Source organism: Sinohyriopsis cumingii, unplaced genomic scaffold, assembly GCF_028554795.1.
Source record: "Sinohyriopsis cumingii isolate HCF-2022 unplaced genomic scaffold, ASM2855479v2 utg000744l, whole genome shotgun sequence".
NCBI lineage: Eukaryota > Metazoa > Mollusca > Bivalvia > Unionida > Unionidae > Sinohyriopsis > Sinohyriopsis cumingii.
Window position 1 is genome coordinate 549,777 of NW_028315928.1, and position 16,652 is coordinate 566,428.

Genomic DNA, 16,652 nt, shown 5'->3' on the forward strand with positions numbered 1-16,652 from the left:
TCACTTTCTCTGCTGCTCACGTGATTACTCCACCAAGAGCTCATGAACTCCATGGAAACAGCGTCTGTGATTTGTTACTTACTCGGATGTTTTGCAAACAAATTATGTAAGATTTACGTACACATTGACATACGGTCTTCTCTGCTCTCCACTCTAAGAAAAGAATCTGCGCTAGTGATTATGTTCACTCACTTTAGCGAGTCAAGTTTCGAGATTTTCAATACGACGAATGCAGCGATGTATCATCTGCATTTATTTTAATAAAAATTCAATTCTTACGATAGTACGTCTGCTGGAGGAAATACAGATTTTTGCTACTGAGTAAAGGGATTGCAATAATAATAATAATAATAATATAAATAACAACAACAACAACAATAATAATGATAATAATAATAGTAATAATAATAATAACAATAACAACAACAACAATACTAATATTACTACTACTACTAATAATAATAATAATAATAATTTTTTTATTAACACCGAATCCGAGCCACAAGCACAACATTTCAGTCATCTTCCGCGTTTATCTTCCGAGTCCGGTTTTTTATTTTGATATTAACCAAAGAAAGATGGCTGCGCCCACAGGCTTTATTTCTCCTTAGAATGATAGGCTGTTTCAGTTCTTAATATGAATTCACCACCACCATTCACGTTGAGAATAAGAACTGAACAAGAACAAGACTTCGACTGGATGGTTCAACCGGATGAAATAACATTTCATCAAGCTCTTGTAAGAATTGTACAATTGTGTACTCAAAATTTCGGTAGGGGTAGTTATAACGTTAGAATATACTTAACAGACAAGACAGTAGATAAAGTTTATTTAGAGTCGGAGTTTCATGGCATGATAAGAAACATTAGCTCGCAGGAACATTTTAGCGACTATTATCAATATTATAAAAATTTACTTCAATAATGGGAAGTAAATTGTTCCCTTTCTCCGGTTACTAGAAACACCGAAATACACTAAAAAACCTAAATACACAATTATTTGCATATTTTGGGTGCGTGTGTTGGGGTACATCTAGTCCTACAATGTAAGACATCAACCCTGAGAAGCATGTAGCGTGTTCTAATGTCAATTAACATTGGAATAATAGGTCAAATTTTGAGGAATATCTCACACATCTGGCAGTCCATATTGATGGTTTTCTACAAATTAAAGTCATAATGTTTGAGTCAGACTTTACTTTGATGTCTTTTTTCTAATAAATTAAAATTCTCATACAAGCATATTGGCATGTTTTCAAGTTCCATTGGCCTACATTTCAGTTGCCAGGAATGCGATAGAAGTTGGGAATACCAAAAGCGATTAAAAGGATGACAAGAGTCTTGAATGAAATGAAACTCTCTAAACACTTTCTTCATTATAGGATTAAATGATCATGGTTGGGCATTTATCGATTTGTAAATTTTACCTAATCACTGACTTTGTGAGTGATTAGGTAAAATTGACACATCGATAAATACCCAACCATGATCATTTAATCCTTATAATTACAATTTACTTCCTTTCTAACATCAGATTAGCAGATTTAATCAACAAAGCATTCACTTTTATGTACATCAAAATTTTCTTTCATTAGCCTCTTAACTGTGATAGAATACATAGTCCTATCTTCGCTATCCAAGATTCATCTATTCTTTATACAGTTCTATGGGGTAAATGTCATAGCGGGTCATGCCAGTGATATATTGTAACACATATGATCATTATTTTATTATATAAAAAAATGGTTGTTGCGGTTAAACTAGGAATATTCCTTTTTTATGAAAATTACTCTTGCTTTTGGTATGTGTTTGTTATAGCAACGTCGTTGTTACTTTCTACGCATTTCGTTCTTTCAAAAGCAAACTTGTATCCATTTTTAGTGACATCCCTTGGTTGACATATGACCCTGACTTTTAATAACCGCTGCTGTAACATGTTGTCAAGATGAAATGCAATAATATCTGAATATTGGCTTCTAAAGCCTGCCATATGCCTTCTTCAGCAAAAGTGGTGAGTGTTGGAGTGCAGGAAGGTCTGTGCAATTACATTGTTTTAACTTCTAATGGTCTATTTTAATCTGTGGCTTGTCATTTTTGATTGGAAATCACAGGAGTGGTTGGCTGGGAGCTTGTTGTTATTGTTATTAGGGTGCAAGGCATTGATATAGATAAAAATTCACATCAGATGATCTGGAAACAGGGAACCAAAAGTAGTCTGCAGAATTTATCAATGTGTAAACAATTCCAGATAGTATAACGTGACCGTTTACATCCAATCAAACCATAGAAAATGCTTCACAAACACCATTATTTAAGCAGTAAATATCAGAAATTGTAATTGTTTTAGTAATGATAATAATAAAACAAACTTTGATTTTAATACAAATTATTTACATTTTTCCAATTCGTGGTGCAATCCATGTAATGACATCACTCGGTCTTTTTTGATTTTACTTGATCATAACATTTTTCTGACAGTAATCGCGATCAGTAAGATCAATATTTCTATTGTCATTCCAGAGATGGCATTGTGTAAAATGGTAAATTGATGAAGAATTTGGTACTTAAGAGTTGTAATATTAAAATTAACAAAGTGCTTATGCATCACTTAACCAGAGCTACGAAAAATGTGTGAATTGTTGTTGGACATTTTTCCCATCAGGAGCAGTTATTGTCAATACTGCATACTGTATCATTATCACCACCATCCCTCAGTAATTGTACCCTGGCCCTAAATGAGCTTTTAATGCTCAGTATTATTCAAATTTATGTACTATATACCAACTTCATAGAACAGTTTTCTTATTGAAATGGGTATTAATCTTTACTATGTATTTAACACAAAATGATGATAACCTTATATACATGGAATGATGTGTATCACCATTCCATATATATCAGAGGTCTCACTAGGATTTTAAAACTAGGAGTCCAGGACTCTGATTTTAATAAAAATAGGAGTCCCACCGGCTAGTGTTGCAGTCCCCATAAACATGTTGGGCATGCATGAAGTGGCTAAATGTCCAGATGAGAAGAACTAGTGGTTGGCATTGAGTTTAATTTTCCAAATTCTTTATACCACCAACATATACTGTAGCTGTTGTTTGTCCATTAGACCTCTGTCTGACATGATCTGTTAGTGTGCTGCAGTGTATACAACCCTGTCACCTTTTGAGGGAGCCAGGTCTGACATGGATATAAATAGGTCTGTGTTACTGAGCTGTTGTGAAGAACATAAATTCAATACAAAAGCATAGCTACACATACAAGGATTAATAAATGAATAAAGTAATTTTTTATGAACAATGCAGTTTCTGTTCTTTACTTATCTACTTTTCTGTTCTTTACTTATCTAAATAAAATGTCCACTAGTCTTATCTGGTCATTGTTTTCACTGTCACAGGACTCTAGATAAATTCAGTTAAAATCAAATTAATATGTTTAACGTGATGAAAACTGAAACACATGTACACATTGTATACTGTACTGAAACACATGTACACATTGTATACTGTACTGAAACACATGTACACATTGTATACTGTACTGAAACACATGTACACATTGTATACTGTACTGAAACACATATACACATTGTATACTGTACTGAAACTCATGTACACATTGTATACTGTACTGAAACACATGTACACATTGTATACTGTCTAGCTATTCAGAATGGCTTTCCTGATTCTACCAATCTGTCCTTATCAGTGATCTCATTCAGATTTGGATCCAGAAGGTAGTATGCAATAAATGCATAGGAATTAATATAATTTTCACCTAAATTGACACCATCTTGTTTCTGCCAAGTACAAAAAAAGTTAAAAATCGGAAAAAAATCTTGTGCAAAAAGTAAGCAGTATTGAACATATAATTTATGTGCTCTTTGTTTGGATTAATCATTTCTTTAATGATTGGAGCATTTGCTACAGCACAGTCATGTTCTTTATATTCACTAGGCTTATCCAGTTGCTGTCTTACACATGCCAAATGTTCTGTGTTTTGCCTGAATCAGGTCAAACTTGAAGTTTCTTGTACCATGGTATAACGCACTGGACAGTTAAATCAGGGAACTACAAACAGGTTGAAAACAACATTTTTCCAGTATCCCAATCATATTTGACCCACAGCCAATTTGTTTTTGTGTTTGGTTGTTTGTCATACTTTTTGCATCTTTGTTTGGCTTATTCATTTTTGCTGGGGTTTCATTATCTTCAATTTTGGGTTAATGCAGCTTTTTGGATATGCCAATGGATGAGAAGCCAAAGTTAAAAAATTCATGACTCGTATTGCTAGTCTGTTATGATCATTGTTGCAGAACCAGTTATTGCAGGTCAGTTCGCATTTTAGTGTCATAATCTGTGGCTAATTCAGCCTTACAGTATCAGACCAGTAATGCAATATGTGTGAACACATTTATTTTTGCCAGCCATCAAATCAGACATCTCTAGTGTTGATGAATGAGGCTTCAAATGGATGACTTTGGAATTTTCTCCTTCCAAATAATAAGGTGAGGCCCCTTTGAACAAGATTAGACTTTAGGTCTTGGGACTTTGATACTTATGTGGAAGGGTACTTGAATTTTGAAGTAAAATTGCACTGGCTTGCACACTTTTCTTTACATGTTGTTCTAGCCTGACTATCTTGTACACAGCGGAAGTGTTTTAGTTCATTCAACATAGCATTGCAAAGATCTCCTATCTGTAGCAATGAACATTTTCAGGTCCAAGTCATTAAATAACTAAAGTACCTAATTCATTCCACACAAAGTATTTAAACTCAATGAATCCAATTACACTGTATTTAAATTTAAATATCCACTTTTTTGTTTCAGTGGTATACTTGAGTCAAATGTTGTTTTATATGATGCATACAGCACCTTTACCCATGCCCTCTGGTGGCCTCATTGGGGCACCAGACTGCCTTTTTTTAAATATCAGATTTTGATCAGCCATTCTGGGAAGATGACAGTTGGTTTAAGACATGCTAAAGGGTCTCTGGATTTTGTTATCCAAACCCCCTCTCTTTTTGTTAACCTACTTCATGATGGAATTTGAAAATGATCCAGTGAAGTGGATGTTTTACATAAAAGTTCATTTTGGGTCATTGATAGTCCTTGAATCTAAGACAGATTGCATGCTTATCTAAAAGACATTCAAAGTTAAAGAAAGATATATCACTGTTCATTAGGAATAAGGCAGTTCAAAATGTAAATGGTGAGTAGCTGTTAGGAGTAATCATTGACAGAAGTCTTAAGTGGAAAAAACAAGTAGCAATGTCTAAATGTAAATGGTGAGTAGCTGTTAGGTGTAATCATTGACAGAAGTCTTAAGTGGAAAAAACAAGTAGCAATGTCTAAAGATCCCTCACATCTAAAATTTCATTGCTTAGTAGAATAAAAAAATATCTGACAGAGGACCCCAGAATTCGTTGCTATAATGCTTATATACTTCCAACAATTGACTACTGTTCAACAATATGGTTCTCAAGTAGGCATAATTTACAAGCTTTAAGAAATATGAGTAGCTCGTCATCATTAGACATGTTGTCCCCATTAGTCGTTATGTCCCCATTGATGTATCATCATTAGACATGTTGTAACCATTGATTTATCATCATTAGACATGTTGTCCCCATTTATGTATCATTAGACATGTCTGCATTGATTTATCATCATTAGACATGTTCCAGTTGATGTATCACCATTAGACATGTCCCCATTGATGTATTATCATTAGACATATTGTCCCCAATGATGTATCATCATTAAACATGTTGTAACCATTGATTTATCATCATTAGACATGTTGTCCCCATTTATGTATCATTAGACATGTTTGCATTGATGTATCATTGTTAGACATGTCCTGATTGATGTATCATCATTAGACATATTGTCCCCATTGATTTATCATCATTATACATGTTGTCCCCATTTATGTATCATTAGACATGTCTGCATTGATGTATCATCATTGGACATGTCCCAATTGATGTATCATCATTAGACATGTCCCCATTGATGTATTATCATTAGACATATTGTCCCAATTGATGTATCATCATTAGACATGTCCCAATTGATGTATCATCATTAGACATGTCCCCATTGATGTCTCATCATTAGATATGTCCCCATTGATGTATCATCATTAGACATGTTGTCCCCATTGATGTATCATCATTAGACATGTTGTCCCCATTGATGTATCATCATTAGACATGTTGTCCCCATTGATGTATCATCATTAGGCATGTTGTCCCCATTGATGTATCATCATTAGACATGTTGACATAATTAAAATGTTTAAAAATAAACCAGATAATAAAATTCAGAAAGTGGTTCTGTTTTTAATGTTTTCTCCATATAATCAAAGATCAAATTTTAACAATTTAAAATTACTAAAACTTTGTACTGAACAATTCAAAAGAAGTCTACAGTATTCAGGGTTCAAAATACGGAACTTCCTGCTGATCTACTGATTAACTTAAATCCTTCAAAAGAAATATACATGCAGTATTTCAAACTTACATATTGATGAACTGGAAAAGTATGTGTGCATTCTGGGATTTATTGCAGTGTTATTCTTAAAATTTATTACTTGCTTTTTTTGCATCTTTTATTTTAGCATATTTATAAAAAGTATGTAAAAATTTCTTATATATATAAATTCAGTTTATGAACATCTATCTACTTTTGTACCTAATGTTGTTTTAGGAACAAATATCATACTCATGCCATATTTTTGCAGAATAACCTAAAGGTATCTCTAAGTATAAGTGACCATTAACTGCTATGTATGCAAAAAGAGCTTGCTGAAAGTCATTTTTAAAAGAAAGTTATTCGAGAGATGAAACAAGAATTTATTAATGCAGGTAAATTCTCCTACTTTCATAATGTATTTTAGCATGTATTTGTAGATTTGTTTACTTGTAAATAGTTATTTTCATGAGAGCGAATAATGTACATAAAGATGTATTCATATATACTTTTTTTGTTAGAAGGACTCAAGTTGTATTTAATTGAGTTTACCCTCATTAAATAAGGGCATTATTATTATTATTATTGTTATTATTATTATTATTATTATTATTATTATTACTATTATAATTTTTGAGAAATAAATACCTCGTTTCAAGGTATTGAGAGTTTTTGATTTTTCACCGGTGAAATTGAACTTTCTTGAATATGAGAGAATTTGCTTAAAAATAAAATATAATGAAAAATTTTGCTCTTTAGTCTTTTTTTAACATTGTGCAAAAACTGGCAGTACGGTTTGATTTTTCCATAATCTGCTGTCTGTTCTGCCATAATCAGAATCCAAGGGAAGTAATCAGACATTGTACATAGTGTCCTTTTCATATAATGTGATTAATGCATGCACACTTTTTTACTTCATCACATGTTTCCACCAAGAAAGGATGGTTCATTAGCAACAGTCTTTTTAACAGGTGATCATTGCAGAATGCCTGGGAAGCAAACATTCTGCAATAGTTGGCTGTAAGACAAAGGCTTCATTAAGTGGGTGAGAAAAGATGTGACCTTAAAATAAAGAGTGGTTTGCATAGTGCGCAAGAAAAATGTCCATTGCTGGAATGAGCTTTGCTGCCTGAATTTGGAAGTAATGAAAGCACATGAGCTTGCTGTTTCAGTGTCAGCATTCAGTGCAGATAATGTCATTTAATTCTTTTTTCATTGATGCCATCAGCATAATAAAATCCAGTTTTGACAAGCGGGTTCTAAAGATTCAAAGACTGACAATGTGGGTGCCATTTTGGTGAGAACCAGCAAACTGGCTGGCGGAAGGGAAAGGGACAATCACACTTTTGTAAATAAGACTTCCACTCATCAGTCTTCTGGCAGAAAAATATTTCAGCCTAATACAAGCCCTTCTAAATCTCAAACTGGCACAGAAGTCATTGTAAACTCCACTCCTCTCAAGCTCTCGAGGGTGCCACCTTTCCATCCAGCTCTCGAGGGTGCCACCATTCCATCCAGCTCTTGAGGGTGCCACAATTCCATCCATGTCCAGAGAAACCCTTCTTTCACACCTGGCTCCTTTCAGGGAAATCCTGATCAAAAAGGACTTTGGAACTTCAGTCGTGGAGAAGATTGCAACAGCTGAAGACCTTCTACTTTGAAGACATAAGAAGGGATTTTATTTATTTTCAATGACGGGTGTGACATCCATTATGTAACAGCACTCTCAGTACCTGTTCCTGGATGGCGAACATCTTTATCTTTCTCTTTGAAGACAAGAAGTTAGCTTCTATTATAGTTAAGGGATACCATTCCATGTTACGATGATGTTCATGCTTCATGGAAGAGACAGTGTTGACCTCAAGAAAGAAATCTCTGACTTGTCCAATTTTGAATATCCAGACAGAGTATATTTACATTATTCCAAATAATTCCTGGATTTTGACATCACCAAACATGTGACCAAAGTTTGAACCACCATCTTCCACTTTACTGCAGCATCTATTTTACGAGACTAGCAACCTATGATAATGCTAACTTCAGAGTGAAGAGTGATTGAGCATCCTATGATGTCCATAGATGCGAACTGCAGGCAGTTTTGTTTTGATCATCACTCATTCTAATAGCACAACCTGGTTTCCCTTCAAAGGACAGGTTTCTGTCATTAGTCATCCAACAAATAAGTATTTGAGCCCTGTCTGCAGTCTGTCAAGAGAGGCAAAGCTTCATGACCCCATACATGCCATCAGATGCTATCTGAGCTGAATGGACAGTATCTGCTTCAAGTGTAAAAGACCTTTCCAGACTGCTTCAAGTGTAAAAGACATTTCCAGACTGCTGAATGGACAGTATCTGCTTCAAGTGTAAAAGAATTTTCCAGACTGCTTCAAGTGTAAAAGATTTTTCCAGACTGCTGAATGGACAGTATCTGCTTCAAGTGTAAAAGACCTTTCCAGCTGCTTCAAGTGTAAAAGATTTTTCTAGACTGCTGAATGTAGCATTGTCTACTTGGCTAAATCAGCTTACTTTAAACTCAATGGCTCAAGTATGACTAGAGAAGATTTTAGTTCATGAAATACAAATGACTTCCTTAAGCCTGGTATTGTCTTAGTTGGGGACATATCGGAGTCAGCTGACAGTATACCCACTGGCATGACATGATCTTGTTAAGGAGAGAACTGAATGTTATTGAGTTAGTGGTAGCTGCAGACATGAAAACATACCTTATCCCCAGCCTTGAATTTGCCACTCTTGTTGGATTTGCATGGAAAATTTTGATTGTGAGACAGTAATTGATTATGGAAGCCCACAAGAAACACCATTGGATGTGTATAAGCAAATTGTCTCTTGCTGTGCTAAATTAATGTTCAGAGAAATTTATGTGTTTAGAAGAGATGTTGTTCCCTTGACACAGTTAATCAGGTAGGACACTCACATTTCCTCTTGACACAGTTAATCAGGTAGGATACTCACATTTCCTCTTGACACAGTTAATAAGGTAGGATACTCACATTTCCTCTTGACACAGTCAGATAGGATGCTCAGCATTTCCTCTAGACACAGTTAATCAGGTAGGATACTCACATTTCCTCTTGACACAGTTAATCAGGTAAGATACATTTCCTCTTTACACAGTTAATCAGGTAGGATACTCAGCATTTCCTCTTGACACAGTCAGATATGATGCTCAGCATTTCCTCTAGACACAGATAATCAGGTAGGATGCTCACATTTCCTCTTGACACAATCAGGTAGGATACTCACAATTCCTCTTGACACAGTTAATCATGTAGGGTGCTCACATTTCCTCTTGACACAGTTAATCAGGTAGGGTGCTCACATTTCCTCTTGACACAGTTAATCAGGTAGGATACTCAGAATTTCCTCTTGACACAGTTAATCAGGTAGGATACTCACATTTCCTCTTGACACAGTTAATCAGGTAGGATACTCAGCATTTCCTCAAGACACAGCTAATCAGGTAGGATACTCAGCATTTCCTCCTCTTACCTTTTCTCATATTGTTAATAAGATCTGGTAATGCATTTGACGGAGGAAGCAAATTTTCTTGTAAATTGTTTTTCTAATAAGACTTAATTCCTGATTGCATTAGTATAAATCCTTACCTTCCTTCCCCACAATGCAGAAGTCCTGTTATAGGTTTTGCAAAGTGAAAACTGGTTATAACACAATAGAAGTTAATTGGTAAGAGTAGCTTCCCATTGTCTATATGACCTATAGAGAGAAGGATACTTTTCTTTGTCTTTCGTGGAGGGTTAGATTCTGAGGTAGCAGAGAGCAATCATAATGTTAAAGTATTATCAAACATAATTTTTTAAAAAGTTGCTGTGTATTTGTTGAACTGCAGCCTAATAATGAAACAGTTTCTTTTCTATCAAAGGCATGTCTTCCTAGAGTAATTAGATCAACTTAATTCTTACTCATTTTGAGTCATTTACTAAAGTTTTTATCTAATTGCCATGGACTCATTGTGCTTGATTCAAGTATATATCTTTCATCTCTCAATAGCTTGCTCTCTATTGTACTAGGTACAACCATATTTTTTCAGCCTTGATTCTCTACAGGAATTTTTGTAATTTATTTTCATCAAGTTGACATCTCAGAACAAATTCACAGCATTTTGAAGAAAAGAAAAGTTTGCTAGGAGTATTAACATGTATGTAGGAGTATGCATCTCAGCTGGACCACCATAGGTATGTGAGAAAGCTTGCTTATTATTTCCCATGGGTCAGTGGTTCTTCCTTTCCCAGTTCTTCCTCCTTGAAGTATGCTGGTCCTCATGAATAGCCACATGTGCTAATAAACAGAATTAAATTCCGCAAAATTAAGGCTTTAATTTTAATAAATAGTGTATTTATGGACCAACTTAGTTATTTCATATTATATCATGATTTACCTTAACTCTTGCTTGACAAAATATCGCTGTGGGAAATGCATGGGCTCTGTGTTCAATACATGTATTGTCCAAAAGGGTATATTTCTGGCTAACATTGTATTTTTAAGTATTCCACTACCATTTTATCATGGCATCAGCATGTGCCTATGATGCCCTAGGATGAGTACTTTTATGATAGAGATAAGTCTAACATGAAAATATTTTTTTTTACCAGATGCTAGGGTCATGTAGTGAACCCAGTCCTCTACTAAATAATCCCTACATTTAAGTAGACCGGTCATACAGTTTTTGCTGTCTTTCCATTCATCTTCATCATTAAAGGAATGGATATATTGTCACGCTGATTATGAAGAAAAACAGGGAAAATAACACTTACATTCATTTGAATTTTAGTCTGACTCTTCAGAAAAATTACTCAAGGCACCTAAAATGCTGTTTAAGTTGAATTCTTGATGTTTTCATTGTGGCTTTTTGGCAACATATATATTTTCTTTCTGAGCATGAAGATAAAATGGGAAGGTAATAGAGATGCACATTTTTTCCTGTGGTATGCATCACTGTATTTTTTCATTGTACCTGTACTAATGTAGTTTCCATAAGTAAGGAACAAACTGAAATTCCTGAGTAATCTTGTAACAAATTTAGTAATATTAACAGCATGTTTTCATTTCACATGACACAATTAAAAAGATCATTTTTTTTTACTCCATACATTTGTATTTTGTCAAAAGTTAATTTTTAATATTACAAAAATAATTCTATTTATGATCCTTTAATCACATGTTTGACACTTGTCATGTCTGTCAATCTCGTGGCCAGATGGGATGTTGTGAAAGATATTCTGTCCAGCTTGAGGTTATCATTTCTGTGCAGAGTTTCTTTGGTTTAAACTATGCTTCATACCGCTAATATATTTTTTTTAGTTAGGTTTTCAGTTTAAAATAAAATTTCAAGCACCTTCATTTCCTATATGAATTTTAAGTAAAAATGTTTCATATTTATTATCTTAATTTTCATATGCATGCCCTCCTTTATGTATCAAAAATGTACAAATCATTGGGGCTTTTTATGTTAAAATTTTATATCTGCATTATGTATATTGATAGTTTGTCTTTAAACTGCTGTAAGTTTCTGTTGGCTTTTAAATATTACTGTTGGCCTTGTAATGTTACTGTTGGCATTGTAATATATTTGTTGGCCTTGTAATGTTACTTTTGGTCTTGTAATGTTACTATTAGCCTTGTAATGTTACTGTTGACCTAGTGATTTTCATCTTGGCCTTGTAATGTTACTATTGGTCTTTGAATATTACTGTTGACCTTGTGATTTTCATCTTGGCCTTGTAATGTTACTCTTGGCCTTTGAATATTACTGTTGACCTTGTGATTTTCATCTTGGCCTTGTAATGTTACTGTTTGCCTTGTAATGTTACTGTTGACCTTGTAATGTTACTGTTGGCCTTAAAATATTACTGTTGGCCTTGTAATGCTACTGTTGGCCTTAAAATGCTACTGTTGACCTTAAAATGTTACTGTTGGCCCTAAAATGTTACTGTTGGCCTTAAAATGTTACTGTTGGCCTTGTAATATTTTAGTTTGCCTTGTAATGTTAATGTTGGCCTTGAATTTTTTATGTTGGCTTTGTTATGTCACTGTTGTCGTTGTAAAGTCACTGTTAGTCTTGTAATATTGCTGTTGGCCTTTCTTTGTAATGATACAGTTGGCCTTGTGATAGTACTGTTTTCCTTGTAAATTCACTGTTTTCCTTGTAAATTCACTGTTGGCTTTGTAATATTGAGGTTGGCCTTTCTTGTAATGATACAGTTGGCCTTGTGATGTCACAATTGGCCTTGTGATGTCACTATTGGCCTTTCAATATTACAGTTGGCCTTGTAATGTTATTGTTGGTCTTGTAATATTAATATTGGTCTTGTAATATTAGAGTTGGCTTTGTGATAGCACTGTTTTCCTTGTAAAGTCATTGTTGGCCTGGTAATATTCTGTTGGCCTTCAATGTAATGATACAGTTGACCTTGTGAAAGCACTGTACTGTTGACCTTGTGATGTCACTGTTGGCCTTGTAATATTACTGTTGGCCTTGTAATATTACTCTTGGTCTTGTAATATTACAGTTGGCCTTGTAATGATACAATTGGTCCCGTGATAGCACTTTTTGCCTTGTAATATTACTACTGGCCTTCTGATATCACTATTGTCCTTGTAATGTTAAGTTGGTACTTGAAATGTTACTTTTCACCTTGTAATATCAGTGTTGGCCATGTAATGATAATGTTGGCCTTGTAATATAACTGTTGGCCTTGTAATATATACTGTTGGCCTTGTAATATTACAGTTGACCTTTTAATCTCATTGTTGGCCGTTTAATGCTAATGCTGGTCTTGTAATATAACTGTTGGTACTTGAAATGTTAATGCTGACTTTGTAATGTTAATGTTGGTAATTGAAATGTTACTTTGATTTTGTAATAACACTGTTGGCATTGAAATGTTACTGTAGGCCTTGTACTATCACTATTGGCTTTGTAATGTTACAGCAGGTCTTGTAATTTCACTGTTGGCCATGTAATATTAACTGTTGGCACTTGAAATGTAACTGTAAGCTTGGTAATGTTACTGTTGGTACTTAAAATGTCACTGTTGACTTTGTAATACCACTGTTGGCCTTGTAATGTTATTGTTGGCCTTGTAATATTACTGTTGGCTTTGTAATGTTACCATTGACCTTGTAATATCACTATTGGCCATGTAATGTTACTGTTGGTACTTGAAATGTTACTGTTGGCCTTGTAATGTTATTGTTGGCCTTGTAATGTTACTGTTGGTACTTGAAATGTTACTGTTGGCCTTGTAATGTTATTGTTGGCCTTGTAATGTTTTTGTTGGCCTTGTAATGTTATTGTTGGCCTTGTAATGTTACTGTTGGCCTTGTAATGTTTCTGTTGGCCTTGTAATGTTTCTGTTGGCCATGTAATGTTACTGTTGGCCTTGTAATGTTACTGTTGGTACTTGAAATGTTACTGTTGGTACTTGAAATGTTACTGTTGGCCTTGTAATGTTATTGTTGGCCTTGTAATATTACTGTTGGCCTTGTAATGTTTCTGTTGGCCTTGTAATATCACTATTGGCCATGTAATGTTACTGTTGGTACTTGAAATGTTACTGTTGGCCTTGTAATGTTATTGTTGGCCTTGTAATGTTACTGTTGGTACTTGAAATGTTACTGTTGGCCTTGTAATGTTATTGTTGGCCTTGTAATGTTTTTGTTGGCCTTGTAATGTTACTGTTGGCCTTGTAATGTTTCTGTTGGCCTTGTAATGTTTCTGTTGGCCTTGTAATGTTTCTGTTGGCCATGTAATGTTACTGTTGGCCTTGTAATGTTACTGTTGGTACTTGAAATGTTACTGTTGGTACTTGAAATGTTACTGTTGGTACTTGAAATGTTACTGTTGGCCTTGTAATGTTATTGTTGGCCTTGTAATATTACTGTTGGCCTTGTAATGTTTCTGTTGGCCTTGTAATGTTTCTGTTGGCCATGTAATGTTACTGTTGGCCTTGTAATGTTATTGTTGGGCTTGAAATATTACTGTATTTTCGCATATATTAGACGCACCCATATATAAGACGTGGGTTTTGACGATTTGTGTAAAAAATATTTTAAATAAGATGCCCACGAATATAAGACACACTCAGCCACGCCATCTGCCTAACTGAGCAAACCCTATTTTGACTGCAGATGATATAGCGTTGATTTTTTTAAAAACTTATAAGTTACTTACGGTATTGATCTGTATCTAATATTATTTTGTTAAGTACTATTACATTATTGTTCCAGTAAAGTTTAATAAAATCTTTTGAATAATTCTGTGTGTTGTTTTGTTCAAATATGTACTGGTAAACATCCATTTTCAAACCACGTGCATCAAAGTGGCTGCCGGTACATGTACTTTCCATTGTCATAAACGCAAATATCTCCAATGTTTCGATCACTCACCTAATGTAAAAAAGGCTTCATTGACCGTTTTGGCTGAAGCTCAAAGAATTGTTTGAGGCAGGGCCGCAACGGTTATCGTTTGATCTTATCTTCCTCTAGGCCACTAGGCCTAGGCTTCAGCGGCTGGGGTTAGTAAACACTGGTATATACCGGTATATAGGGTATACGTGGGATCAATCTCATGTTATAAATAAATGAATGATCAATCTCTTGAGCATTTATAAAATTTTCACGATAACGAAGCGAAAATCATATATGGCCGATTTTAAATTAGACGTCATCAAGTTTGCCAAGGAGCATGGCAACAGAGCTGCTGGAAGAGAATTTAGTTGCACGTGAACTAATTTTTAGTTGCACGTGAATTTATGTGACTGGAAGTTGGAGGAAGAGGAGCATAAGAAGATGAATCCAAGGAAACGAGCTCGTAGAGGTAGAAAGGCAAGATGGACGAACTTGGAAGAAAATCTTGCCAACTGGGTACGTTCGCAACGTGACAGTAACCGTGCGGTTTCAACAATATCGATCAAACTCAAGGCTCAAATTATTGCTACAGAAATGAAGATCATGGACTTTTGTGGCAGTGGGAACTGGGTGTACAAGTTCATGAAACGGAACAACCTTGCAGTCCGGGCACGTACAACTGTTGGACAGAAGCTTTCAGACGATTGGGAGAATAAATTGGATGTTTACAACACCTTTGTTCAGAAGGAAATAACTGAACTGAAGTTGGCAGATGATGCCATCATCAACATGGATGAGGTTCCAGTGTCATTCGATATTCCAGCTAGCAGATCAGTGGCAGAGAAAGGAGTAAAGACAGTAGCGGTTGATACCACGGGACACGAACGAATGAACTTAACTGTTGTGTTGGCCTGCACAGCTGCAGGAGGAAAACTGAAACCCATTGTTATCTTTAAAAGGATAACCATGCCCAGAGAAACTTTGCCAGCTGGAGTTGTTGTTGTCTGCAATAAAAAGGCTGGATGAATACAGAGGTGATGCAGACCTGGACGGATAAGTGCTTCAGAACAAGAATAGGCGGATTTTTCAAGAAGTTATATCTTCTGATTTTTGATGCAATGGCTGCCCATAAGGAGACAACTGTGCAGAAACACATCCACAATGCTGGAGTCCACATAGCCATTATACCAGGTGGTCTGACTTGTAAGCTCCAGCCCTTGGATGTTGCTGTCATTCATCCATTTAGGACTTTTGTTCGTGAGGAATGGGATCGTTGGATGACTAGCGGTAAGCACACCTTCACGCCAGCTGTTCGACAATGTCGTGCAATGTACGTAGAGGTGTGTGATTGGGTTCTCCGGGCATGGGAGAAAGTGAAAACAACAACAATCATCAATGGCTTCAGAAAGTGTGGGATAATTCCAGAACCGGCCACAGATATCAGTTCTTCGGACATCCGATACTACTGACTCCAATGAGGATCGATTATCAGCGGCTATGGAGGTATTCGGCAACAAGAGTGAATTCGATGAAAATTTCAATGGATTTGAAGCAGAAACTGATGACGATGAAGATGAATAGATTGATTTTAAATCAAGACAAACAGTATTTTTAGTAAATGCTTATTATAAAAATTGTTGACTGAGTTTCCGTTTGTGTAAAAAAATAATTAGATAAGACGCCCACGAATATAAGATGCACTTAGGGTGCGTGGTAAGTAAAATTTTATATAAGACGCATCTTATATACGCGAAAATACAGTATTATTGGCCTTGTAAAG

At 35.2% G+C, this 16,652-nt stretch overlaps 1 protein-coding gene across 1 annotated transcript in view; it reads left to right on the forward strand.

Annotated features, from left to right (window-relative positions):
* The first annotated feature begins 577 nt into the window (after positions 1-577).
* The window catches only part of LOC149773244 (dual specificity mitogen-activated protein kinase kinase 5-like), a 106,846-nt gene continuing 90,771 nt past the window's right edge, over positions 578-16,652 (forward strand). Inside the window, exon 1 of the mRNA XM_089946559.1 lies at positions 578-739. Within this exon, the coding sequence (XP_089802685.1) occupies positions 638-739 (102 nt within the window). The 5' untranslated portion in view covers positions 578-637. The remainder of the gene's footprint in view (positions 740-16,652) is intronic.